At 51.3% G+C, this 24254-nt stretch overlaps 1 protein-coding gene across 1 annotated transcript in view; it reads left to right on the plus strand.

Annotated features, from left to right (window-relative positions):
* obscna (obscurin, cytoskeletal calmodulin and titin-interacting RhoGEF a) overlaps window positions 1–21714 on the plus strand; it is a 75122-nt gene extending 53408 nt beyond the window's left edge. Inside the window, exons 50-89 of the mRNA XM_030372245.1 lie at window positions 257–326; window positions 410–498; window positions 586–698; window positions 822–1022; window positions 1266–1348; window positions 1790–1954; window positions 2346–2511; window positions 2839–2940; window positions 3733–3897; window positions 4384–4542; window positions 4914–5097; window positions 6174–6287; window positions 6592–6759; window positions 7266–7368; window positions 7456–7585; window positions 7988–8093; window positions 9320–9428; window positions 9504–9637; window positions 9726–9838; window positions 10134–10302; window positions 10574–10661; window positions 10780–10980; window positions 11188–11248; window positions 11341–11418; window positions 11518–11690; window positions 12103–12129; window positions 12237–12389; window positions 12724–12769; window positions 12858–12935; window positions 13222–15163; window positions 15602–15727; window positions 15818–15940; window positions 16602–16769; window positions 17053–17155; window positions 18329–18568; window positions 18858–19081; window positions 19273–19287; window positions 19462–19558; window positions 20183–20332; window positions 20878–21714. Coding sequence (XP_030228105.1) covers window positions 257–326; window positions 410–498; window positions 586–698; window positions 822–1022; window positions 1266–1348; window positions 1790–1954; window positions 2346–2511; window positions 2839–2940; window positions 3733–3897; window positions 4384–4542; window positions 4914–5097; window positions 6174–6287; window positions 6592–6759; window positions 7266–7368; window positions 7456–7585; window positions 7988–8093; window positions 9320–9428; window positions 9504–9637; window positions 9726–9838; window positions 10134–10302; window positions 10574–10661; window positions 10780–10980; window positions 11188–11248; window positions 11341–11418; window positions 11518–11690; window positions 12103–12129; window positions 12237–12389; window positions 12724–12769; window positions 12858–12935; window positions 13222–15163; window positions 15602–15727; window positions 15818–15940; window positions 16602–16769; window positions 17053–17155; window positions 18329–18568; window positions 18858–19081; window positions 19273–19287; window positions 19462–19558; window positions 20183–20332; window positions 20878–21058 — 6917 coding nt within the window. The 3' untranslated portion in view covers window positions 21059–21714. The remainder of the gene's footprint in view (window positions 1–256; window positions 327–409; window positions 499–585; window positions 699–821; window positions 1023–1265; window positions 1349–1789; window positions 1955–2345; window positions 2512–2838; window positions 2941–3732; window positions 3898–4383; window positions 4543–4913; window positions 5098–6173; window positions 6288–6591; window positions 6760–7265; window positions 7369–7455; window positions 7586–7987; window positions 8094–9319; window positions 9429–9503; window positions 9638–9725; window positions 9839–10133; window positions 10303–10573; window positions 10662–10779; window positions 10981–11187; window positions 11249–11340; window positions 11419–11517; window positions 11691–12102; window positions 12130–12236; window positions 12390–12723; window positions 12770–12857; window positions 12936–13221; window positions 15164–15601; window positions 15728–15817; window positions 15941–16601; window positions 16770–17052; window positions 17156–18328; window positions 18569–18857; window positions 19082–19272; window positions 19288–19461; window positions 19559–20182; window positions 20333–20877) is intronic.
* Window positions 21715–24254: the final 2540 nt, after the last annotated feature.

Here is a 24254-nt window from a genome sequence, read left to right on the forward strand (position 1 = left end):
AATGTTTTAAGCTGGAGCTCATATAAATGTCATCAAACCTAGGGAACCGCACGGTGTCCAACCGCGTCTTAAGTGAATCTCCCTACAGCGTGGGGGATTCTAGTCTGGCTGAGGTGCCCCTGGCTGTTACTATCGATAACACCTGCCTTGTTCTTTAGAAATAGGAAGTTCAATAGCAATCCAATATGCCCAGTGTACACATATTTCGATCACCGTGTAAACTGTGAATCCTCTACACTGACCCGGTCTCCCTCAGTGTCCAGCCCCTCCGACTACGACACCGCTCCAGACTACATGGAAGCTCTCGAGACCGCTCCCGAACCCAGGTCAGATAGGGTGGCTGCATGCCTGATTTCAAATGAAACCATTGCCCTGTAGCAACTGAACCAGCCACAGATTATCCTCACAGCGACGATCCCGAAGAGGAACAGATGGCTGTGATGGACGATAGAGAACCAACTGAGACGCGACCACAAATGAAGCTCCTGAAGGTCAAAGGTCAGCAAGGCCAATTCTAAACGAATCAGCATCGAGAACAAACATTAAATGACGGCTTATGACCTCTTTCTGTGTATTTTGGTCCAGGTGAATTTGAGGGCGTATCAAGAACACCCTCTCCAAAGCATCACCGTGCCCACACACCTTTAGCTGCTGCCGGCTCAGCGTCAGAGTCCGAGGGAGACGAAGATAGAAGAGAGGTTTACATTTTTCTTCGTATAAAATGTTCTATTTCTATGACACACTTACATTCACAGACAGAACGTCTGCATGCAAATATCCGTGGTAATGCCTGGTGTTTGCTCGTTCCTTTATTCGACCAGACCTTTGACATCTACGTGGCCCGAGCCGACTGCAGCCCCAGCGGTGGAAACAAGGAGGCCTTTATTCTGAAGGAGGGCCAGTTTGTAGAGGTCCTCGATTGTGTACACCCGGACAAGTGGTTGGTTCGCACGAAGCCCACCAAAAACAACCCTGTACGGCAGGGATGGGTCTGCCCAGCGTATCTGGAGAAGAAGAGAACCGTAGGAAACACTTTGTATTTCCCTTCGTGCCTTTTCCAGGCCATGCAACAGATAATAATTCTCTGCTAATTACTTCCATAAATAAAATTATTACATTCGCTTGTATAAATCCCAGAATAATGATAGGATAACCATAAAAATGTTCTAAACACAATAACAACACGACTATAAACCCTGTAATGCGTGTTTGGGTATTCCCTTGGGAGAGGTATTGGCTGAACACTTAATCCCCACTTGGCCCAGGAGACGTTCCCACTGCTGAGCGCTCCTCAGGAGGATCTGGACGGGATCGGGTCGACCGGAGAGGAGTACCGGAGGACACTGAGGTCGGTCACGTACCTCGAGGGAATCAGGGCCTGCATCTAAAATGATGTCTATGTGCCTGATGCAAGCTGACGTCAATGCATACATTTAGGGGATTTAGCATTTTTATCCAAGGCAACTTACAGCCATTCATTCACACATTCACACACCGATTGCGGGAGACAACCACGCAGGGAGACAGCCAGCTCGTCTGGAGCAATCAGGATGAGCCGTCTTGCTCAGGGACACTTCGACACTCAGCTAGGAGGAGCCGGGGATCGAACTAGCAACCTTCCGGTTACCGGTCAACCCGCTCTACCTCCTGAGCCATTTTGCCCCAAATACATCACACCACGATGGAAAGGCCTGAAACCTGATTATCACAGTAGTGTGTATGTAAAGGTGGTATTAGCCTGTATAGTAGTACGTAACACTGATGATAATAACAGGAGCTCTGTCTTCAGCCAACTGATCCAGGGCCTGGTGGACGGGGAGGAGGAGTTTGTGAAGGAGATGAAGGACTTTGCGTCTCATCATCTGGAGACCGGCCCCCATGTCCTGCCCAGCGTCCTCACCCAGAGAGAGACCGTCTTCAGGAACATCAGCGACATCATCCTCCTCCACGAGAGGTGAGGCACACCTTATTGTCTCACATGTTCTAATAAGCTATGCAATGTCTTTTCTTTGTTTATATCATTTCTGACCATTGAAGGAATCGTTTTTTAGCACTGAAGGCTTTCCTTGTCACTTTTAAGATCCTTTGGATAAAATGTCAACTGTATGTATTTTAGCGCTTTAGAATTTCCACAATCACCCATTCATGCACATGTTCACACACCGACGGGAGGTGTCAACCATGCAAGGAGACAGCCAGCTCGTCAGGAGCATTAAATGTGAGGTGTCTTGCTCAGGGACACCTCAACACTCAGCTAGGAGGCGCCGGGGATCGAACCAACAACCTTCCGGTTACCATCCAACCTGCTCTATCTCCTGACTTGACTCTCAACCATGTCCCTCCAGGTCCGTGCTGCCCAGACTGAGCGACTGCGCCACAGATGATGACGTGGCCATGCATCTGCTGAGGCAGGCGGAGGACTTTGAGAAGTACGTCCACTACATGGTGGGCCAAACCCAGGCAGAGGCGTCCGTCACCGAGAAGGCTGTCCAGCAGTATCTAAACACAAGGGTAACCTCCCCCCCCCCCCCCAAATCCATGACTCATGTTGTATACCGATGCATAGGAAACCCAGTGTTTCATGGTTAATGTTGTAGAGTGGGATACTTACATCTGACCCCTAGGGGCAGTAGTGCTATTGCTGTGAACAGTAACCTAACGCTAGCTATCCTGAGTTAGCCGGTTGATGTATGGTCGCTATGCGGGAGAGCCACGTTTGCGTGTTCAATAAATAAGTAAAGAGAAATGTCTGTGTCTAGTGAATATTACTATACCCAATATACTACAGTTAAATTGGTGGTTTTTGTTTCATGTAGCCTCCTGTTTTCTACACACTAGGATCCATCAGAGCCGGGAAACCCTGAGACCACAGCCATGGAGGTCCTCACGTTCCTCCAGCGACCCATGGAACGCATCCAGACCTACCAGGCCCTTCTGAAGGTATCAGTCAGGCTCAGCTCTCCAGCTGCCTCGAAGAGAGCAGGGTTAGGCTTAAGAGCATGGAGGATGAACCTCTTCCTCTGTGCTTTAACCCTGTAGCTCACATCAGTACACTCCTCTGATGACGTGTTTGTTGTGTTGGTTTGTTTGTTGCGTCGGTTTGCAGCTTTATTTGTTTGTTGTGTTTGTTTGCTCTATTTGCTTGTTGTGTTTGTTGTATTTGTTTGTTGTGTTTTTTGGTTCCATTTTTTTGCTATATTTTTTCGCAATATTTGTTGTCCTATTTGTTTGTTGTGTTTATCATATTCGTTTGTTGTGTGTTTGGTCTTTTGATTTACTGTGTTTGTTTGTTGGTTTTGTCGTATTTATTTGCTGTGTTTGTGTGTTGTATTTGTCTGTTGTGTTTGTGTGTTGTGTTTCTTGTATTTGTTTGTTGTGTCTGTTGTATTTGTTGGTTTATTCGTTGTATTTATGTGCTGTGTTTGTGTGTTTGTTGTGTCTGTTGTATTTGTTGGTTTATTTGTTGTATTTATTTGCTGTGTTTGTGTGTTTGTTGTGTCTGTTGTATTTGTTGGTTTATTTGTTGTATTTATTTGCTGTGTTTGTGTGTTTGTTGTGTCTGTTGTATTTGTTGGTTTATTTGTTGTATTTATGTGCTGTGTGTGTGTTTGTTGTGTCTGTTGTATTTGTTGGTTTATTCGTTGTATTTATGTGCTGTGTGTGTGTTTGTTGTGTCTGTTGTATTTGTTGGTTTATTTGTTGTATTCATGTACTGTGTTTGTGTGTTTCCAGGAGCTGATTCGGAACAAGGCCCAGAGCGGTCAGGCGTGCTGCGTTCTGGAGGACGCCTTCTCCATGGTGTCACGTCTGCCCGGCCGCTCAGAGAAGCTGCGTCTGGTCTCCCTCATAGAGAACTACCCTGCGCCGCTGTCCGCTCTGGGGGAGCCCGTACGCCAGGTAGCACACCGGGGACCTACAGTTACAGCCAGGGCATTCAGCAGACGCTTTTATCTAAAGCGACTTAACAATAAGTGCATTTGTCAGGAGATAGAGAAACAACAATATAACGCAGTCGGTACAGTAAGGATGTTCATGGAAACGAGTGCAATTGTTAGGTTAACCCATTTCCCTTATACAACAAAGTTAGCTAGGATAAGATGCTACACAATGCTAAGTAATATCTTTAAGCGCAAGGACGTACAGCATAACATAAGTGCGTACGTTAAGTGCCAGGATGTACAACAAACAATGAGTGCGTACAATAAGGGCCAGGACGTGCAACAAACAATAAGTGTGTACATTAAGTGCCAGGTTAACCTAACCCTAACACTACCCTAACAATTAACTCAGCAGTCAGGAAGCCAACCTGTTGTGAAACTGCCTCTGATGTCGAGTGCTTCACTGCTTCACTGTGAACATCCTCTGCGCCCCTTCCCTTCTCAGGGGGTCCTGACGGTGTGGGAGGAATCCCCGGAGATGAAGACGGCCAGCAGAGGGCAGCAGAGACAAGTGTTCCTCTTCAAGGACTGTGTGATCCTGTGTAAACTGAAGAGGGGCCCCGGGGCCAACGCAGACGTATACGGCTTCAAAAACAAGATGAAGGTGAGGAAGGTGTATGCTTAATGCACAGGAAAACTCTTCCAATCAGATTAGCATCTGGATCGCCACCAGTGTGTTCTCGATCTTTCTCTATCCTCAACAAAGAACTGTTGCTGCTGCTATTCATTATTTGCTTTAAACATAAATATTTGCGTACGGTTTTTTGTATAATAACTGCGTAACAAAAGCGGGATCGGTACAAAATGATACGTAATGTAAATTATTAATTTCTAATTATCAAATTATTTGAATAGAGAACCATGGACAGTTGAATAAAATCACAATTCAGCCTGCCTTTTAAAACAATCAAGTTTTAACGACTAAACTCTAAACGTACAGACCTTATATATCTCTCCTCCCCCCCCTCCCCCCAGCTGAACGACCTTAAGGTGAAGGACAGTCCCGGGGGGGGAGGCGACGAGAGGAGCTGGGTGCTGGGCCACGAGCACCGGGGCTCGGTGCGGACCTACACCCTGCAGGGCCGCTCCACCCTGGTCAAGCTCTCCTGGCTCCGGGACCTCAGGGAGCTCCAGCAGACCTCTGAGCTCCCCTGCTGCAGTGAGTCCCTCAATCAGTCAGACCAGAGCAAACGATCAGACCTCTGAGCTCCCCTGCTGCAGTGAGTCCCTCAATCAGTCAGACCAGAGCAAACGATCAGACCTCTGAGCTCCCCTGCTGCAGTGAGTCCCTCAATCAGTCAGGCCATAGCAAACGATCAGACCTCTGAGCTCACCTGCTGCAGTGAGTCCCTCAATCAGTCAGACCAGAGCAAACGATCAGACCTCTGAGCTCCCCTGCTGCAGTGAGTCCCTCAATCAGTCAGGCCATAGCAAACGATCAGACCTCTGAGCTCCCCTGCTGCAGTGAGTCCCTCAATCAGTCAGACCAGAGCAAACGATCAGACCTCTGAGCTCCCCTGCTGCAGTGAGTCCCTCAATCAGTCAGACCAGAGCAAACGATCAGACCTCTGAGCTCCCCTGCTGCAGTGAGTCCCTCAATCAGTCAGGCCAGAGCAAACGATCAGACCTCTGAGCTCACCTGCTGCAGTGAGTCCCTCAATCAGTCAGACCAGAGCAAACGATCAGACCTCTGAGCTCCCCTGCTGCAGTGAGTCCCTCAATCAGTCAGACCAGAGCAAATGATCAGACCTCTGAGCTCCCCTACTGCAGTGAGTCCCTCTCTGATCAGTCAGACCAGAGCAAACGATCAGACCTCTGAGCTCCCCTGAGCAGTGAGTCCCTCAATCAGTCAGACCAGAGCAAACGATCAGACCTCTGAGATGGTCGAAGTTCTGTGTGAACTGTTGGAGACTTGTTGATGATTCAATTCTCTTATTGTTGGAAATAATTTCAAATTCTGCATAGAGATATATATATTTTTGTATATTTAATATTTCAATTTAGGAAAATTATTTAATGAAAATCTCGTTCAATATTTAAAAAGTTATTTTCTACTAATTGTATCGTCATGCAATTCTGCTGCTGTGAAGCCCAAACACCTGGTCTTTCTTTAATAATGCCTATCTCATCATATCCATTTTGGCACGCAGAGGATCCTCCTGTAAATACAATACAAGGTCATTCTGTGTCTCTTCTACCCTGTTTGGTTCCTTGGCGTGTGTCTGCGTGTCCCAGGCCCTCCGGTGTTTGAGGAGCAGCTGTCAGACGTCACCACCCAGCCGGGGCAGACCATCCAGCTGGCCTGCAGGGTGACCGGCTCCCCCGCCCCGGTAGTCAGCTGGCTCAAAGGTACGGACCACAGAGCGCCATGGGACTCTGGAGAGGGAGACAATTGTTGTGTTCTTTCCGAATGTAACACAATATTAGGGTGTGGGGGTTTGTTGTGTCATATTGGCAAAGTGGCCATCCAAAAGTACATTCAATCAATCAATCAAACTTTATTTATAAGCGCCTTTCGTGCAAAATGCAATGCAAGGTGCGTAGCAATGCAATGAAAATAAAGTAATATAAAAGCGTCTGTTAAATGCCCTGAATGTTAATGTAAATGACCCCAGGACGCTGACCCTAACATGTGGTGTTGTGGTGCCCCCAGACGGGCTCCACCTGGACGTGGACCTGCGCCACATCCTGACGGCCAGGCGGTCGGGGGCCCACAGCCTGGTGCTGGATGGCCTGGCCCCGGGGGACGGGGGCCAGTACCTCTGCTACGCCCTCAGCCCGGTGGGCAGCGCCAGCACCCTGGCCCGGGTCACCGTGGAGGGTGAGGGCCGCCGGCCAGCCATTCCTCCGTTCATACCGATGTTCACTTTGATTTAGAATGAATTTAAATCTCTTCATCATACCCATTATTTAAATTGCTAATTAGGTTTGAAAGAGCTCTTGGAAAAAATATGTGAAAAAGTTATCACCACCTAAGGTTGACTTGTAACCGGAAGGTTGCTAGTTCGGTCTCCTAGCTGAGTGTCGAGGCGTCCCTGAGCAAGGCACCTCACCCTGACTGCTCCCGACGAGCCGGCGGTCGCCCTGCGTGGTCGACTCCACGAGAGTGTGAATGTGTGTATGAATGGTTGCACGTCGCCTTGGATAAAAGTGTCTGCGAAATGCCCCAGATGTAACGTAAACATATATATGAATGATGGTCAAAATGTTTATTCGAGAAGATAAACAGAAGCGAAAAGTCAAACAGTCCAATCCATGTAGACGACGTGGGTTTATGACTGCGGCCTGTACTATAGTCACACGGTAACTCACCCCTCCTCTCCCCAGGCCCTCCCCGGTTCCTCAGCCGACTGGAGAGCATGTGTCTGATGGAGGGGGAGGACCTCCAGTTCATCTGCTCCACCCTCTCCACCCCCCTGCCCAGAGTCAGGTACAGCCCCCCCCCCCCAACCCTTATCAAAAGGACAGTTGTTACCGTGGACCCGACTAACCCCTGTGTTATCCACTGTATCGCCAGGTGGGGTAAAGATGGTGTAGAGCTGACCGACCGGAGTAAGTACCGGATCTCCAACGACGCCCGCAGTGGGATCCTGACTCTGACCGTCGTCAGCCCCACCGAGGCCGACGTCGGCCTCTACGAGTGCGAGGTACGAGACGCAAGTCAAGAGACGCATCAGAATAAGGATGGATATAAAGAATATATCGATTGTGTAGTGGCACTTGGTTCCATTACACATCCTTACTGTACCGACGACAGCTTTGTTCTTTCTCTTTCTTCTGACAAATGTACTTATTGTTAGTCGCTTTGGATAAAAGTGTCTGCTTAATGCGCTGAATGTAAATGTAGTGGCTCAAAGTGTTCAACTTTAAGCCAAAATGTAGAAGGATTTATCCCCAATAATGTCCACAAACTACGTGGTGGCATCCTTGAGCAATATACCCGAACCTCTAAGTGCTATGTTTCAGAAATCGAGTATAACAAGGCCATATATATTTGACGTCAGGTTACCGTCACTGCTTTTATTATTATTAATATTATTCTGCTCTAGCTCTCGAACCCGATGGGCTGCGCCAAGTGCAAGGCCGGACTTTGCCCCGCCTACGTGCCGTCGATTGACAGCGAGATCGTCGAACCGCAGGACTTGTCCCCCAAAGGTAGGCCGGTCCCAGACGAGCCAGGTAAACACGCATCACAGGGGTCCAGGGCCCCCAAGAGAGTTTTATTAGCGTTGTATCTCAGTTATAAACACCCTGGTGGTACAAGGAAACACTGGGAATACTTTTAGTGGGACCAGGACATAGACATTGAACACTTTAAATTCAGACCCGCTCCCCTACACTACCAAACACAGCCCCCAAACTCCCCCCACCCCTCCAGCCCCTCCACCTCCCAGCCTCTCAACACCGTCGTCGACCCCATCACAGATCACTCTCTCACTCTCTCACTCACTCACTCACTCTCTTACCTACAGCCCATGTCACGGTTATTATGCAGGCAGGGTGTAGGTGACATCCCATTCCATTTCCCCTGACCCCAACCTCAACACCTCCACCCAAACCTCCTCCATCACCTCCGACACCACCGCTCCACCAAACACCATACCTACGTCCCCACCATCTGAAGACATTGATACAGTCATGTATTGGATGTTTTTATGTGCCTGTTTTCATCATCTGTTCTTCCATTTCCAGAAGCCCCATGACTGACATTTCCTTCATTGTTCTCTCATCTTTGTGGTTCAAAAGAACCCTTTGCTATTATTCTACGATAATAGCATCGAAAGGAATAAATCCAGTGTAATCCTGTGAGGTTTGTATAACAGATCCTCAGGTCATAGTCGTTGAATTAGCACCGCAGGAATCTTTGTTTTGTCTCATTTCCTTTTGGGCGTCCGTCCACCATTTTGTTCATCCGTATTCACTGTCATCCTCCTCCCTTCATGAGACGGACAGCAGGAAGTTTCTCATGTAAGTCCTCATCTAAGTGCATGAATCAACATCTCAACATCTTCCTGCTCCTGATGCATGCCGATCTAATTCTCCATTCTCCCACCTTGAGACGGGCATGTGCTGTTAGGTCTTCTAGAGCCACCTGGGGAATGGTATGGTCCATATCCCGTTGATATGGTGGGTTAACGGGGGTTTGACCCTGGTTCATGTGAGGTAAGAAGTTAAATCTGCCATCTCTCTCAATCTCTGTGAAGGTAAAAGTACTGTACCACTCTCAAAATTCCTCCTCGCCATATGAGTATAATTATTATAATTAATTTATAAATATGACCCCCAAAGTTAAGTCAACCGGAAGATCTTCCATCGTTTACTATTCCCGCTCCACCTCCACATGTTAAGAGGTGCTAAGATGGAGGGTTTGGTTCCCCCAGACGCCGACTCAGAAGGCTGGTCCGCCGTCCTGGTGAAGAAGTGGCTGCAGACGGACTTCAGTCCCAAGTCCATCGTGAGGAGCCTCTTCGGTCCAGGGAGCTCAGAGGAGTGAGTCCAGCTTCATCCATCACTTCCTCTCCCCCGTCCTCCTCTTGATAGTGAACTGATCCACTCTCTCTGCAGTGCTGAAGGTCTTCCTGAAGTGGGTGAAGCTACCCCCCCACCCACGGAGACCCCCCCCCGCGAGCCCCTTTACTACCCCGAGGGAGAGGAGGAGGAGCTCTTCATCTCAGAGCCCATGCAGGAGATCCAAGATGGTACTTTAGTCCCCAACACAACCAGCACCACAGCCGACCCATTCAACCCCCAATCCTACTGGAGTCCGTTTCTTGTTTTCTTTTCCAGCTCCTCCCTTCGTTCAGGTTCCCCCAGAGAGCCTGTGCGTGGAGCCAGGCCAATCAGCTGTCTTCACTGCCATCATCACAGGAAGACCCGCCCCCCACATACAGTGGTACAAGGTCGGCACTAACACAAATATTAAGCCCTCATTGTATGTTGTACATCCTGGGATTTTAAAATAGTACTTGGCATCGTGTAGAATATTACCCTAGCTATCTTTGTGGTGTACGGGGAATGGGTTAACCTAGTGATGGTTAGTGCTTGGCACTTGGTTCTATGAACATCCTTACTCTACCGACAGAGATATATTGTTGTTTCTCTTTCTTCTGACAAATGTACTTATTGTAAGTCGCTTTGGATAGAGCGTCGGCTAAATGCCCTCCATGTTAAATGTATGACACACTGTGATTGGAGGACGAGGAGGAGCTCTCAGCCAATGACAACGTGGAGATGAGGCAGCAGGGGGCCCGCTGCTCGGTGACGGTGGTCTGTCCTGAGGGGGAGGACAGCGGCATGTACACCTGCCTGGCCTACAACGACTCGGGACACACCTCCTGCCAGGCGGAGCTCATTGTGGAGGAAGGTGAGTCTGCACCCCCGGTCAGCGCTGTGATCAACCTGGGGGTCTGACACAAGGGATGGCGGTACAGGGAGGGAGGGGGAGGGGAGGGGAGGGGGGAGGAGAGGGGGGGGGAGGGAGGGAGTGGGAGGGGGTGTTGCAGACATTTGTCTTCTACAACACAACCCCATTATGTTGGATCAATGCAACGCTCTGCGATTATCACGAGGGAGAACTGGAGATGTTTGTCAGAGCTCAGGACGACCTCATGGCCGACCGTACGTCTTCCCCGTAGGACCGCTGGAGGTGGAGGAGCGGGAGGTGGAGCTGGGCAGGCGGAGGAAGCTGTTCTCCGTCTACGACATCCACGAGGAAGTGGGAAGGTGAACCGGCGCCTCGTCTTCCACCGCCATGATGCTCTCGGTTGTCGTTGAACACCGGGCTGTCCCAGCAGCGACCTCCACCGCCCCCCTCACCCATCGCGTCTCCTCTGCTCCCCAGGGGGGCGTTCGGCGTGGTGAAGCGTGTGGTCCACAGGAGGACCGGGGAGGGCTTCGCGGCCAAGTTCCTGCCCCTGAGGAACAGCACCAGAACCAGGGCCTTCCAGGAGAGGGACCTGCTGTCCCGCCTGGCCCACCCCAGGGTGGCCTGTCTGCTGGACTTCTTCTGCACCCGACGCACCCTGGTCCTGGTCACCGAGGTGTATCCTGGGACACTGAGCAGGATCACAAGCATTTATTCTTTAACACTCTCTAATCCTGAACTTCTATTTGTAGGTGGGACTTCAGATCCCTATACTATCAGTTCCTTTACACTACTTTTAAGACATTATCACTTAGCTCTAAGAAAGATGAATTTAAACAGGTCGACCATCCATTAATGAGTGTTCAGTCCCTAACAACATTACAGCTGCTGTCCTTATGGACTTCTGGACCATCTGCTGCTCAAGGCATCGGTCACAGAGAGAGAGGTAGACAGACATGTACATCACATAGCATCCTTTACTTGATCAACTTTGCATGATGACATTGAAATGTCACCGATGCCGTTTGGTTTCCTCAGGTCCAGTCGTACCTCCAGCAGATCCTGGAGGGCGTCGCCCACATCCACAGCATGAACATCCTGCACCTGGACCTCAAGGTGAGCCGGACGTCCGGTGATCACCTGGTCCCCCTGTGATCTCATGGTCACACTGCCCCACCATATCTCCTCCATATCTCCTCACTCGTCTGTTCCCAGCCCGATAACATCCTGATGGTGTACCCGCCGCGAGACGAGGTCAAGATCTGCGACTTCGGCTTCAGCCAGGAGATGGACGCGTCCCGACACCAGTACAGCAAGTTCGGGACGCCAGAGTTCGTGGCCCCGGAGATCGTTCACCAGGAGCCCGTCACCGGGGCGACGGACGTGTGGTGGGTCTGACCGATGATCTAGAGGGGATCCACGAGGTCACGCGTTAGATGCAGATCTGGATGAGAAGGTGTCTCCGTGTACTTAGATGGATGAGAGATCTGCGCATAGGCAGATGCAAACGGGGGCGGTGTGTGTAGACAGCAGCACTTGTCAGTAGTGCAATAGTAGTGTCCAACAGTGCCAAATTCACACATTCACACACCGATGGCGGTATCAGCCATTCAGGGTCATCCCGAGCAGTTAGGGTGAGGTGTCTTGCTCAGGGACACTTCGACACTCGGGGCCGGGGGATCGAACTGGCAACCTTCCGGTTACCAGCCAACCCGCTCTACCTCCTGAGCCACATGTTGACTCCATGTCTTCTGCTTTGTCTTCATCCTGCGCTAACCTCTGTCGTGTTCCCCCTGCCAGGTCCCTGGGTGTGATCGCCTTCCTCTGGTACGTACGTCTAGAACCGTGGCGAGGCCTTATCGTGCCTCGGCCCCTCAGTGGTAGTACAGGATTGGTCGGTGTGCTGACGGGCGGTCCCGACGTGTCGTTGACAGCCTGACGTGCCGCTGCCCCTTCGCCGGCGAGACGGACCGCGCCACGCTGCTCCGGGTGGGGGAGGGGACCCTGAGCTGGGAGACCCCCGACCTGACCGCCCGCACCCCCGAGGCCCAGGACTTCCTGCGCCTGGTCCTCCAACCGGAGCCTGAGTACCTGAGCTTCTTATTGGTCCACCCACAACACACTGAGACTCCTGTAGCTCACGCACCCATACCAATACCTTCGATTCAATTCATCATTTGTGCAGCCCTTAATCTCCATTACACATTCCACATCACCCCCTGAGCCAAGCCCCCACATCAGATATCATGTTATAAAGGAGGACAAGGAACCCAACTAAGTCTCCTAATGAGACATTTACATTTACATTTAGGGCATGTAGTCCATTTCCATACGGCAAAACATATTTGTTGTTGTAAATGGTTCCTAAAATGATGAATATCAAAGTATGGATTGTTTCTTGTGTGATAATTTTTCTTTAAGGAGGAGACCCACTGCCACTGAGTGCTTGAGCCATGAGTGGTTCCTGGTGAGTGTAACATCTGGCTGTTCTTAGGCAGAGTGAGTCTTAGTCATGGCAGAGCTCAGAGCCACCCGCTGTCATGAACCTGTTTCAGGATGAGCACGCAGTCGAGGACACGGACGACATCAACACGAGGAGCTTGAAGGTCTTTATCTCCAGGAGGAAATGGCAGGTAGGTCGTTAGAACATACCGGCTGCCACAGCTTCAACACTTTGGACAATAAGCTGCTCCCACATTTTAGACGGAAGTGAATAAATACCTGGAAACTAAATCATAGTATTTCAGTAAGAATCATAAAAATGTTCAAATAAAAAAAATTGATTTATAAATATAAAATTGTAATTTATAAATTTTAGGTGAAAAAAAAAAAGGTAATACATTAAAGAAAATAAATATAAAAAAATTAAAATATTTGTACATTTGATACTTCTCCCTCTCCGACCCTCTGCACGCCCAGCGGTCGCTGACCTGCATCGGCTCCGTGCTGACCCTGCGGCCCCTCCCCGAGCTGCTGGGGGCCCCTCTCAGGGACACGGCCGCCACGGTCCCCCGGGAGCCCCGCGACCACAGCAGCTCCTCGCCCAGCAGCGGCTCCTCCTCCGAGTACGACGAGGCCGACTCCTGGGACTTCTTCCAGCACGCCAGCCCCACCGAGGAAGAGGAGGACGACGACGAAGAGGAGGAGGAGGAGGAGGAAGGGGGCTACGACCCGCTGGCGAAGCGGGCCCGCATCCCGCCGCCCTTCATCGCGCGGCGCTTCGGTTCCGAGGACGACGAGGAAGAGGAGGAGGAGACGCTCGGCGACGAAGAGGACGAAGAGGAGGAGGAGGACGGCGAGCTGGCCCGGAGCGTGCTGGCTCGGAGCGTCAGCAAGCAGTCGGTGGGCTCCTCGGAGCTGTCCTGCCAGCGGACCCCCCAGAGGGAGCGGCGTCCCAGCCGGGACAGCAGCCCGTCCCTGTACCTCTCGGAGGGCGAGGAGGGCTCGGGCAGCGAGGGCAGCCGCGTCCCGCGGGGCAGCGTGATCCGCAGCACCTTCCACAGCTCCTCCCAGCAGCTGTCGCCGCTCTCCGCCCGCCACATGACGCTCCGGGACCGCTTCCAGGCCAAGAAGCAGGAGCGCGGACGCCGCCCGCTGCGCCGCAGCCTCTCGGGCCGGCTCAGCGAGCCGCTCATCGAGTACGTGGAGGACGAGGCGGAGGCGGGGCGCGGCCCGCGACGCGCCGCCTCGGCCCAGCCGCCCATGCAGAAGTCGTGCTCCTTCGACAGCGGCGTCAGCCTGTCCCAGGCCAACCCGCCCCCCCACCGGAGGAGCCGGTCGCTGGACGAGTGCTCCCGCCGCTCGCCCGCCTCGCCCCAGCGGAGCCCGGGGCGGGACGAGGAGGAGGGGGAGGGGGGGGGCAGCCGGAGCGTGAAGGAGGAGTTCACGGACGACGAAGGGGGGCGGAGGAAGCTGCTGGCCCCGCCGGTCGCCGGCCGGACGTCCAGAAGGAGAGGCTCCGTGGCTCCGGTCCAGGGGAGCCTCTTCCTAGGGGGAGCGCTGGTCGGCTCCAGGCTCCAGGCGGGGGAGAAGAGCCCACTGATGGGGGAGAGGAGCCCTCTGATGGGGGAGAGGAGCCCTCTGATGGGGGAGAGGAGCCCTCTGATGGGGGAGAGGAGCCCTCTGATGGGGGAGAGGAGGCCTTTGATGGGGGAGAGGAGGCCTTTGATGGGGGAGAGGGCGCCCATGACGCATCGGGAGCCCCTGGAGGTGGGGAACCCGGCGGGGTCCCACAGTCCCCTGGCCGGGCCCCTCGTCCGGGTGCACGGGGACTCTGAGTCCCCCAGCGGACCGGGCCCCTGCGAGGAGGCGGGTCCCGTCCTCTCCGCCGCCCGGTTCCGGCCCGGCCAGAGGTACGGTGCTCCGTGTTCGCTCCGGTTCTCCGAGGTGGACGCCGAGCCGAAGAGCGCGGCCCCCCGGCCCCCGCCCCGGACCCGGACCCGCTCCCACCAGGACCTGGCGGCCAGCAGCAGCGGCAGCCTCCACCGGGCGGGGGTCCCCTCCGGGGTCCAGCCCAGCCCCAGCCCCAGCCTGACGTCCCTCCAGTCCCCGGAGAGACCCCCCAGGTCCAAGGACAAGATGGGCAGCCAGGGGCTCCAGAGGCACGCCTCGGCCCCCGCCCTGGAGATCAAGATCCCCCCGGGGAGGTCCCCCAAGCTGGGCCTCATGAAGATCTTCCGCCGGCAGTCCTGGACGGGCCACTCCTACGCCCCGCTGGAGACCCCCGGGATGGGCCCCACCCTGGGGGAGATCATGGCCCCCGACACCCCCACCATGACCCTGAGGAAGAAGATGAGGGCGTCGGCCTCCAGCCTCACCAAGCTGTTTAGATCATCCAGCAAGGAGGACCTAACCAAGGGAGGTGAGGGGACCTAGTGAAGGGGGGGGGGGGTGAACTAGTGAGGGAGGGGGGTGAACTAGTGAGGGAGGGGAGGTGGACTAGTGAGGGAGGTGGACTAGTGAGGGAGGGGAGGTGGACTAGTGAAGGGGGGGGGGTGGACTAGTGAAGGGAGGTGAACTAGTGAGGGAGGGGAGGTGGACTAGTGAGGGAGGGGAGGTGGTGGAAGATGAACGGTTGCCTCCTCCTTCCATAAGAGCAGACACCTGGTTGGTCAGAATGAAAGGACAATTGGAAAAAAATACAAATCACAGATCCCATATTTGATCACATACTGCACCACAAATTGTGGCTGGACTTCACTTCATAAAGATGCTGTTGTCTTACAACCTTACTATTAGGTTAGGTATATGTTGTGTATTAAAGTCTAACGTTTCTGACCGTCATGTCTTTGTGTAAAAGGGCCCATCGTGAAAGGATCTCCCATCCCTCCTAAAAGGGGCAGTCCCTCCGGATCGGAGAGCCCTCAGAACAGAGTGTCCCGGCTGATGTCCTCCTTCAAGATACCGGCCTTCAAGAAGACCAAAGGTAGTGTCCCCTTCCGTTACGCCTGGCCCCGGATCAGTCCTGCTCTGTCCTCTCACTAACGCTGACCCCCCCCCCCCCCCCCCCCTCCAGAGCCGCCGCCTCGGCGCAGCAGGCCTGACGTGGTCCAGCTGGACGGGGGCGGGGTCCTCCTGGTGTGGAAGCAGGTCCAGACCCCCTCACCGGCGCTCTACTGCGTACAGTACTGCTCGGACGGTGGGTGGAAAGGAGTAAAACAGCGCCACAAAAATACCCAAAGCAGCAAAAATATCCTCTTTTTCTTCTATATCTTTGCTTATCAGTTGTTATTTTCTTTGTGTAATAATCTTAAAGGGACTATGTGTAAATGCATAAATTACTTTATATTGCTAATATATGAACAGGTTGAAGTTTGACTTAAAAAATGTATTTTAGTATAACTGGCCGGTTTTCCCGGGAATAGCTAAGGAAGTGACGTCAAAGGGCTAATAATAGCATAAATGTCTCTTTGTCCATAATTTTTTTAAATTGTACATTGATTTATGATTTTTATGACTTTCAAAAACTTCACTTCATAATTTTAACTGTCTCGAAAGCATGAATGCGTGAGCTCTAGCTGCTTGCAGTTCACTTTGCGGCCAATAGGGCCAGTAATGAGAAGGAATGTCTGATTCTCACAAAAAACTATGAAAATATTTATCGCCTCCAAAATCGGCGTACACGCCGATCAAGACCTCTCCAGGTCAAAGATAAAAACGTTTTATATTTAATTAGCGTCTCAAATCCACCTTCCTGTCTTGCTTTTCACCACAAACCCGCGCCAAAGTCATTGCTGAAGCGGGGGCTTGATCCGATGATGCGAGGGTGTGAGTTGACTCCCCCCTGCGTGTCCCCTCAGGGGTCCAGTGGCGGGCCCTCTCGGAGGGGGTGGCGGAGAACGTCCTCGTGGTGAAGGACCTGCCCCGGGGGGCCTCCTACGTCTTCAGGGTGGGCGTCGTCACCCAGCAGGGGGCCGGCTCCTTCAGCGACCCGTCGCTCCCCGTCGTCATGGCAACGCACCCCGAAGGCAAGTCCGCGGACCCGTCGCCCCGACCTCTCGGTGGTTTAGGAACTGATCCATCAGTGCATCTGCACACAAACAATAACAACAGATAATATTAATATATCTTTTTGTATAATTTTTATTTTCAAATGAAAGTTCATAAAGTATAGATAATTCAGTAATATAAGCGACTGTATAGTGATACGGCCCCATATTTTAATGTATTATCTAAATTTAAACTTTAGGAACTTTCATTAAAGAATTTTAATAAAATATTACAAAAATGCTAACTCTGTTTCCTCCGCAGAAGTCCAGCTGCCGCTCATCCAGACGGACTCCCCAGAGACGAGGGCCGTCGGGGGGGCACAGCCTTCCCACAAGACCTACAGCTTCCTCTCTGAGATCAACAGGTAGGATCCTCACGCACCATACACTGTGGGAACCAACTGGGATATCATGGTTGGCAGTGTTTAATCGGTGGACATGGTCCAGTACGAATTAAGAACAGATTGTAGTTACAAATAGAATCGCTCGGTAAAGAGTTCTCCAACTTTGTCTCTCTCTCCCACCTGCTGTCTCTGCCCCTCTCTCCCTCCCCCTCTCCCTCCCTCCCCCTCTCTCTCCCTCCCCCCCTCTCTCCCTCCCCCTCTCCCTCTCTCTCCCTATTCCCCTCCTTCCTCACCTCTCTCCACCTCCTCCTCCTCTCCCTCCCCTCTTCCCTCCCCCTTCCTCTCTCCCCCTCTCCCCTCCCTCTTCCCTCCTTCCCTCTCTTTCTCCCTCTCCCCCTCCTTCCTCCCCTCTCTCCCCCTCCTCCCCTCCCCCTCCCCCTCCCTTCCTCCCTCCCTCTCTCTCTCCCTCTCCCCCTCCTTCCTCCCCTCTCTCCCCCTCCTCCCCTCCCCCTCCCCCTCCCTTCCTCCCTCCCTCTCTCTCTCCCTCTCCCCCTCCTTCCTCCCCTCTCTCCCCCTCCTCCCCTCCCCCTCCCCCTCCCTTCCTCCCTCCCCCTCTCTCTCCCTCTCCCCCTCCTTCCTCCCCTCTCTCCCCCTCCTCCCCTCCCCCTCCCTTCCTCCCTCCCTCTCTCTCTCCCTCTCCCCCTCCTTCCTCCCCTCTCTCCCCCCTCCCTCCCCTCCCCCTCCCTTCCTCCCTCCCTCTCTCTCTCCCTCTCCCCCTCCTTCCTCCCCTCTCTCCCCCTCCTCCCCTCCCCCTCCCCCTCCCTTCCTCCCTCCCCCTCTCTCTCCCTCTCCCCCTCCTTCCTCCCCTCTCTCCCCCTCCTCCCCTCCCCCTCCCCCTCCCTTCCTCCCTCCCCCTCTCTCTCCCTCCCCCCCCTCCTTCCTCCCCTCTCTCCCCCTCCTTCTCCTCCCCTCCCCCTCCCTACCTCCCTCCCCCTCCCCCCCTCTCCCCTCCCCCCTCCATTCCTCCCTCCCCTTCTCTCTCTCCCCCTCCTCCTCCTCCTCCCCTCCCCCTCCCCTCCCTTCCTCTCCCCCCTCTCCCTCTCCCTTTTTCTACCCCTCTCTCCCTCCCTTCCTCCCTCCCCTCCCCCTTCTCCCTCCCTCCCTCCCCCTCTCCCTCCCCCTCCCTCCCCCCAGGGGTCGCTTCAGCGTCATCATCCAGTGCCGTGATGCCCAGAGCGGGCGCGTGTGCGCGGCCAAGCTGACGCCCTACGGCCCGGAGCAGCGGCAGGGCGTGCTGAGGGAGTACCTGATCCTCCGGCGCCTGCACCACCGCCACCTGGTGCAGCTGCACACCGCCTACATCACCCCCGCATACCTGCTGCTGGTGCTGGAGCTGTGCCCCGGCCGCGAGCTGCTGCCCAGCCTGGCCCAGAGGTGAGCGCCCCCTGCTGGGGCAACGCGTTTTTTTTATAAATAAATAAATGCATACATGTTCATATGAGTAAACTCTTTAAGTAAAAACTTGTTTTGGTTTTTGTTTTAAATGAATAAATTACTTGAATAAGGACTATAAATGTTAAACGTGGTAGATATCTTCTGGTGAACGTGTTTCATTACACAGCATCATGTAACACGGTGAACATCTTGTAAGAGTCAAAGGGCCAAGAAAGCATCGACAACACAGATGTACAACCAGTAACAAATGACGGACCTCCCTTGGCAGAGACCTGTACTCTGAGAAGCACGTGGCCGAGCTGCTGGTCCAGATCCTGGGCGCGGTGGACTACCTGCACGGCCGCTGGGTGGTGCACCTGGACCTGAAGTCGGACAACGTGCTGGTGAACGAGCAGAACCAGCTGAAGATCGTGGACCTGGGCTCCGCTCAGCCCTTCACCCCCGGGCAGCCCGTGCACATAGAGCACTACCAGGGGCTGGCCGAGAACAAAGGTACGTGCTCAAGGACATACTGATATGTTTATGAATATTATTTTAACAAATATTATACATAGTATCGATGTTTTCCATGAAGTATAAAAGTTTATGAAATAAATCACAATTTGGAATTCAAATTGGGATACATAAACTGACACACACTAATGGACTAATCCCGTCCTTTTTGACGTCATGGCCTTCAACAGAATGCAGCAGCAAAGGTACGCGCTGACGGGAGATGGATGGAAGGACCTAGCTCACCCTAACCAACCCCACCACATATTCTCAGCTGCTTGTTTCTCATCAATCATTCACCATTCTCATCGTGAATTTTTCTGTATCAACAGAAAAATGTCGTGTCGTGTTTATGAAGATACGTTATGTCTGTCTGTCAGTTTACATTGTGCTTCCAAAAGCTCCTGAGATTCTGGAAGGCAACGGGGTCGGACCGGAGACGGACATCTGGGCCATCGGCGTCCTGGCCTTCATCATGTGAGGACAGGATCAGCTCGCTCTCTCTCTCTCCCTTTTTCCCTCACTCTTTCTTTCCTTCTTTCGCTCTCTCTACATCCCTACCTCTAAACTAAAGCTTTCTCTCTCTCTCTCTCTCTCTCTCTCTCTCTCTCTCTCTCTCTCTCTCTCTCTCTCTCTGTCTCTGTCTCTGTCTCTCTCTCTCTCTCTCTCTCTCTCTCTCTCTCTCTCTCTCTCTCTCTCTCTCTCTCTCTCTCTCTCTCTCTCTCTCTCTCTCTCTTCCCCATTCATACTCTCTCTCTCTCTCTCTCTCTCTCTCTCTCGCTCTCTCTCTCTCTCTCTCTCTCTCTCTCTCTCTCTCTCTCTCTCTCTCTCTCTCTCTCTCCTCTCTCTCTCTCTCTCTCTCTCTCTCTCTCTCTCTCTTCCCCATTCATTCTCTCTCTCTCTCTCTCTCTCTCTCTCTCTCTCTCTCTCTCTCTCTTCCCCATTCATACTCTCTCTCTCTCTCTCTCTCTCTCTCTCTCGCTCTCTCTCTCTCTCTCTTCCCCATTCATACTCTCTCTCGCTCTCTCTCTCTCGTTCTCTCCCCCTCTCCACACACAATGAGCGCTCCTTCCTCCTCCACCTCCTTCCTCCTCCTCGTAGGTTCAGCGCCGACGCTCCGTTCCACTCGGAGCTCGGCTGGGAGCAGGATAGGAACATCCGGAAGGGGAAGATCCAGTTCAGCCGCTGCTACCCGGGTCTGTCCGAGGGGGCCATCAACTTCATGAAGACCAGCCTGAACCCCAAAGCCTGGTGAGCAACACGCCGGTCGTGATATGAATGATGATGAAGACTGCGTCCCTAACCAACACCGAGTTGAACCCGATAGAGCTGCTACGTGGTGTTTACGACCGAGAACCCGATAAAACAGCTACACGATGTCTATGACCGACACCTGCCAAATGATTGTGACGAGAACCCGATTGAACCACTACGCTACGTTTACGACAGAGAGCTGTGACACAATGTTTTCGACCCAAAACCCAATAGAACCGCTACACGATGTTTCCGATCGACAACCGGATAGAACCACTACATTACGTTTAAGACCGTCAACCTGATAGAACCACAACATTATGTTTAAGACCGACAACCCGATTGAACCACAACATTATGTTTACGACAAAGAGCCCGATCAGACCGCTACACAGCATTTACGACCGAGGCGTGTTAAGAATTTAACTGATCCCAATAAAAGACGTTTACGACGAGAGCTGCCGAGCACCAGAGGACGACCTCCCCTCACCCCTGACCCCTGACCGCTGACCCCTGACCGCTGACCCCGGCCCTCTGTGCAGGGGGAGACCCACGGCGGCAGAGTGCCTGCAGAGCCCCTGGGTGAGGGCCCCCCGGGGCCCCGCCCAGCAGGGGGGCTCCCTGGTCAGCTTCTCCACGGACAAGCTGAAGGCCTACCTGAGGGAGCGGCAGGCCAAGAGGGACCAGGTGCAGACCAAGCTCCGAGGACCCTTCTTCAAGTGATGAAGACGAGGCTTCGCTCACAGCCTGCTGTCTGAGTCCCAGAGACCTGTGGAGGTGGAGGCGGTCTATGGAGGTGGAGGTGGAGGTGGTCTTTGGAGGTGGAGGTGGAGGTGGTCTTTGGAGGTGGAGGTGGTCATTGATGAAGGTGGTCATTGAAGATGAAGGTGGTCATTCGAGGTGGAGGTGGTCATTCGAGGTGGAGGTGGTCATTCAAGGTGTTCTTTGGGTCCTCATTGTTTTCTGGATACCCTGCCGCCATTTTGACACATTCACTCATTGCGAGTTTATTTTAAATCGATGTTGCGTCTTAAGAATGGTTCAACGTATACGTGTATACGATTGGCGGTTTATGTTTATTGACATTTATCAGTGTGTAGTTCTTGCTTTGCCAGATTTATTGAGATCAGGGATACATATTTGGGGAATAAATTATTGGCTGATGCTGTGAGTGCATATTGAGACACAATATTGGTTTGTTTTAAATGTACTTATACATTTATTCATTTATAAAGTGTTTTGGGGGAGTCCTGTTTCAGGGTTCTCCGTTGTTCCTGTGGTTTGTAAAGTGATTAAAGACGGATTGCACGCCGCAACGTGCCTGTGAACTCTACCTGTGAAACCATTTCAGGGCTCTTAATGAAACAAAAGTGATCGATCAGCGTCTCCTTGTCTTTTCTTCATCTCCCACTCCATGCAAACACAGTCTTGGCACATGTAGGGACGTATTTTAAGTGGCACAAACGCAATAACGTGTAAGGCTAATAATGTTAATATTGGTTCTAGGCTTTACTATTAGGGTTCGATTTTGGGGTTTTCTCTTTACTTTTAGGGTTATAGTTAGTTTTTTTACATATGTGGGTGTGTGTGTGTGTAGCCTCGAAGTGACAAAACTTCGCCCCATGGAGGACAAGGGGAGAACTTCAAGAGTTAACTAATTAACAAGGAACCAACCAGGAGACCCTCAGAATACGTGTTTTCTTTCCGTGTGAGACTAATTGTTATGATGGGTTACACACACGCACACGCACGCACGCGCTCTACGGCCTCTCTTAAAGCTGCTACCGTGTTGATGTCCACTAGGGGGTGGTGTTGTGACACACACCCCGCCACACACACGCATACAAAACGTATTGGGTAACACTGTTGTTTTTTATTGGTCAAATAAAACATAAAATAAAATACATGTGTATTGTATTCAGTGCCCTTATGGTGCAGTGGTAAGAGAGTGGTTTAACACTCTGTTGTCCAAGGTTCGAGTCCTCATATAAATACACAGCTACAGAGGGTGGAGGAGGAGGTGGTCACTCACCTACTAAGTCAGCTTTATTTCTTCTACAAATTGTAAGGTCAAGTATAACTTCCGAAGTATTTAAATTCTGTGTCCTGGTGGTGCAGTGGTATATGATAGGGTGATAGATTAACATTCTGTAGGCTCAGGTTTGAGTCCCCACTCACTCAGCCACCAGGAAAGGCGCTCCTTGATCATCAGCAGAACCCAACCGTCACCCCCTTCAAAGGTTTACCCTTCTTGTTGGCTCGGATAAAAGCGACCCTTACGTTTTATTCGACGACGAGCGATAAAAAACGACTGTGTTACCCCTTATGTATATATGCTGGTATAAACATAAGGTGTAAGGCTAATTGGCTCGGATAAAAAGCGACAGTGTTGCCCCTTCTGTCTTATCAGACAACGACGATACAAAACGTAAGTGATATCCCTTATGTTTTATATGACGACGAGCGATAAAAAACGTAAGTGTTACCCCTTATGTTTTATTCGACAACGACCGATAAAAAGTGACAGTGTTACCCCTTATGTTTTATTCGACAACGACCGATAAAAAGCGACAGTGTTGCCCCGTATGTTATATTTCACAACGACCAATAAAAAACAACAGTGTTACACCTTATGTATTTTTTCATGACGTGTGATAAAAAGCAACAGTGTTACCCTTATGTTTTTTCTTAGACAACGACCAATAAAAAATGACAGTGTTACCCCTTATGTTTTATTTGACAACGACCAATAAAAAACGACCGTGATACCCCTTATGTTTTTTTCCATGCCGATAGATAAAAAGCGTCAGTGTAACCCCATATGTTTTTTTCCATGACGAAAGATAAAAAATGCCAGTGTTACGTTTTATTCGACAGTGTTACCCCTTATGTTTAATTAGACAGTGACCGATAAAAAACGACAGCGTTACCCCTTATGTATATTTTCATGTTGTGCGATAAAAAACGACAGTGTTACCCCTTATGTTTTATTAGACAACAGCGATACAAAACGTAAGTGTTACCCCTTACGTTATATTCGACGACGAGCTACAAAAACAAATTATATGCTGGTATAAACATAAGGTGTAAGGCTACTTGGCTCGGATAAAAAGCGACAGTGTTGCCCCTTATTTCTTATTAGACAACGACGATACAAAACGACAGTGTTACCCCTTATGTTTTTTTCCGTGACGAAAGATACAAAACGACAGTGTTACCCCTTATGCATTTTTCCGTGACGAAAGATAAAAAGCGAGAGTGTTACCCCATATGTATTTTTCATAATGTGTGTTAAAAAGCGACAGTGTTACCCTTATGTTTTATTAGACAACGATGATAAAAAAAATGACAGTGTTACCCCTTACGTTTTATTCAACAATGAGCGCAAAAAACGACCGTGATGCCCCTTACGTTTTATTTGACAACGACCAATAAAAAACAACAGTGTTTTTATTGGTCGTTGCCTTATGTTTTTTTCCATGACGAAAGATAAAAAGCGACAGTGTTACCCCTTATGTATTTTTTCATGACGTGTGATAAAAAGCGACAGTGTTACCCCTTATGTTTTATTATACAACGATGATAAAAAAAACGACAGTGTTACCCCTTACGTTTTTTTCCATGACGAAATATAAAAAGTGACAGTGTTACCCCTTATGTATTTTTTCATGACGTGTGATTAAAAGCAACAGTGTTACCACTTACGTTTTCTTCGATGACGAGCGATAAAAAACAACAGTGTTACCCCTTATGTTTTTTTCCATGACCAAAGATAAAAAGCGACAGTGTTACCCCTTATGTTTTTTTCCATGACCAAAGATAAAAAGCGACAGTGTTACCCTTTATGTTTTTTCCATGACGAAATGTAAAAAGCGACAGTGTCACCCCTTATGTTTGTTTGACAACGACCAATAAAAAA

The sequence above is a fragment of the Gadus morhua genome, chromosome 12, assembly GCF_902167405.1.
Source record: "Gadus morhua chromosome 12, gadMor3.0, whole genome shotgun sequence".
Classification (NCBI taxonomy): Eukaryota; Metazoa; Chordata; class Actinopteri; order Gadiformes; family Gadidae; genus Gadus; species Gadus morhua.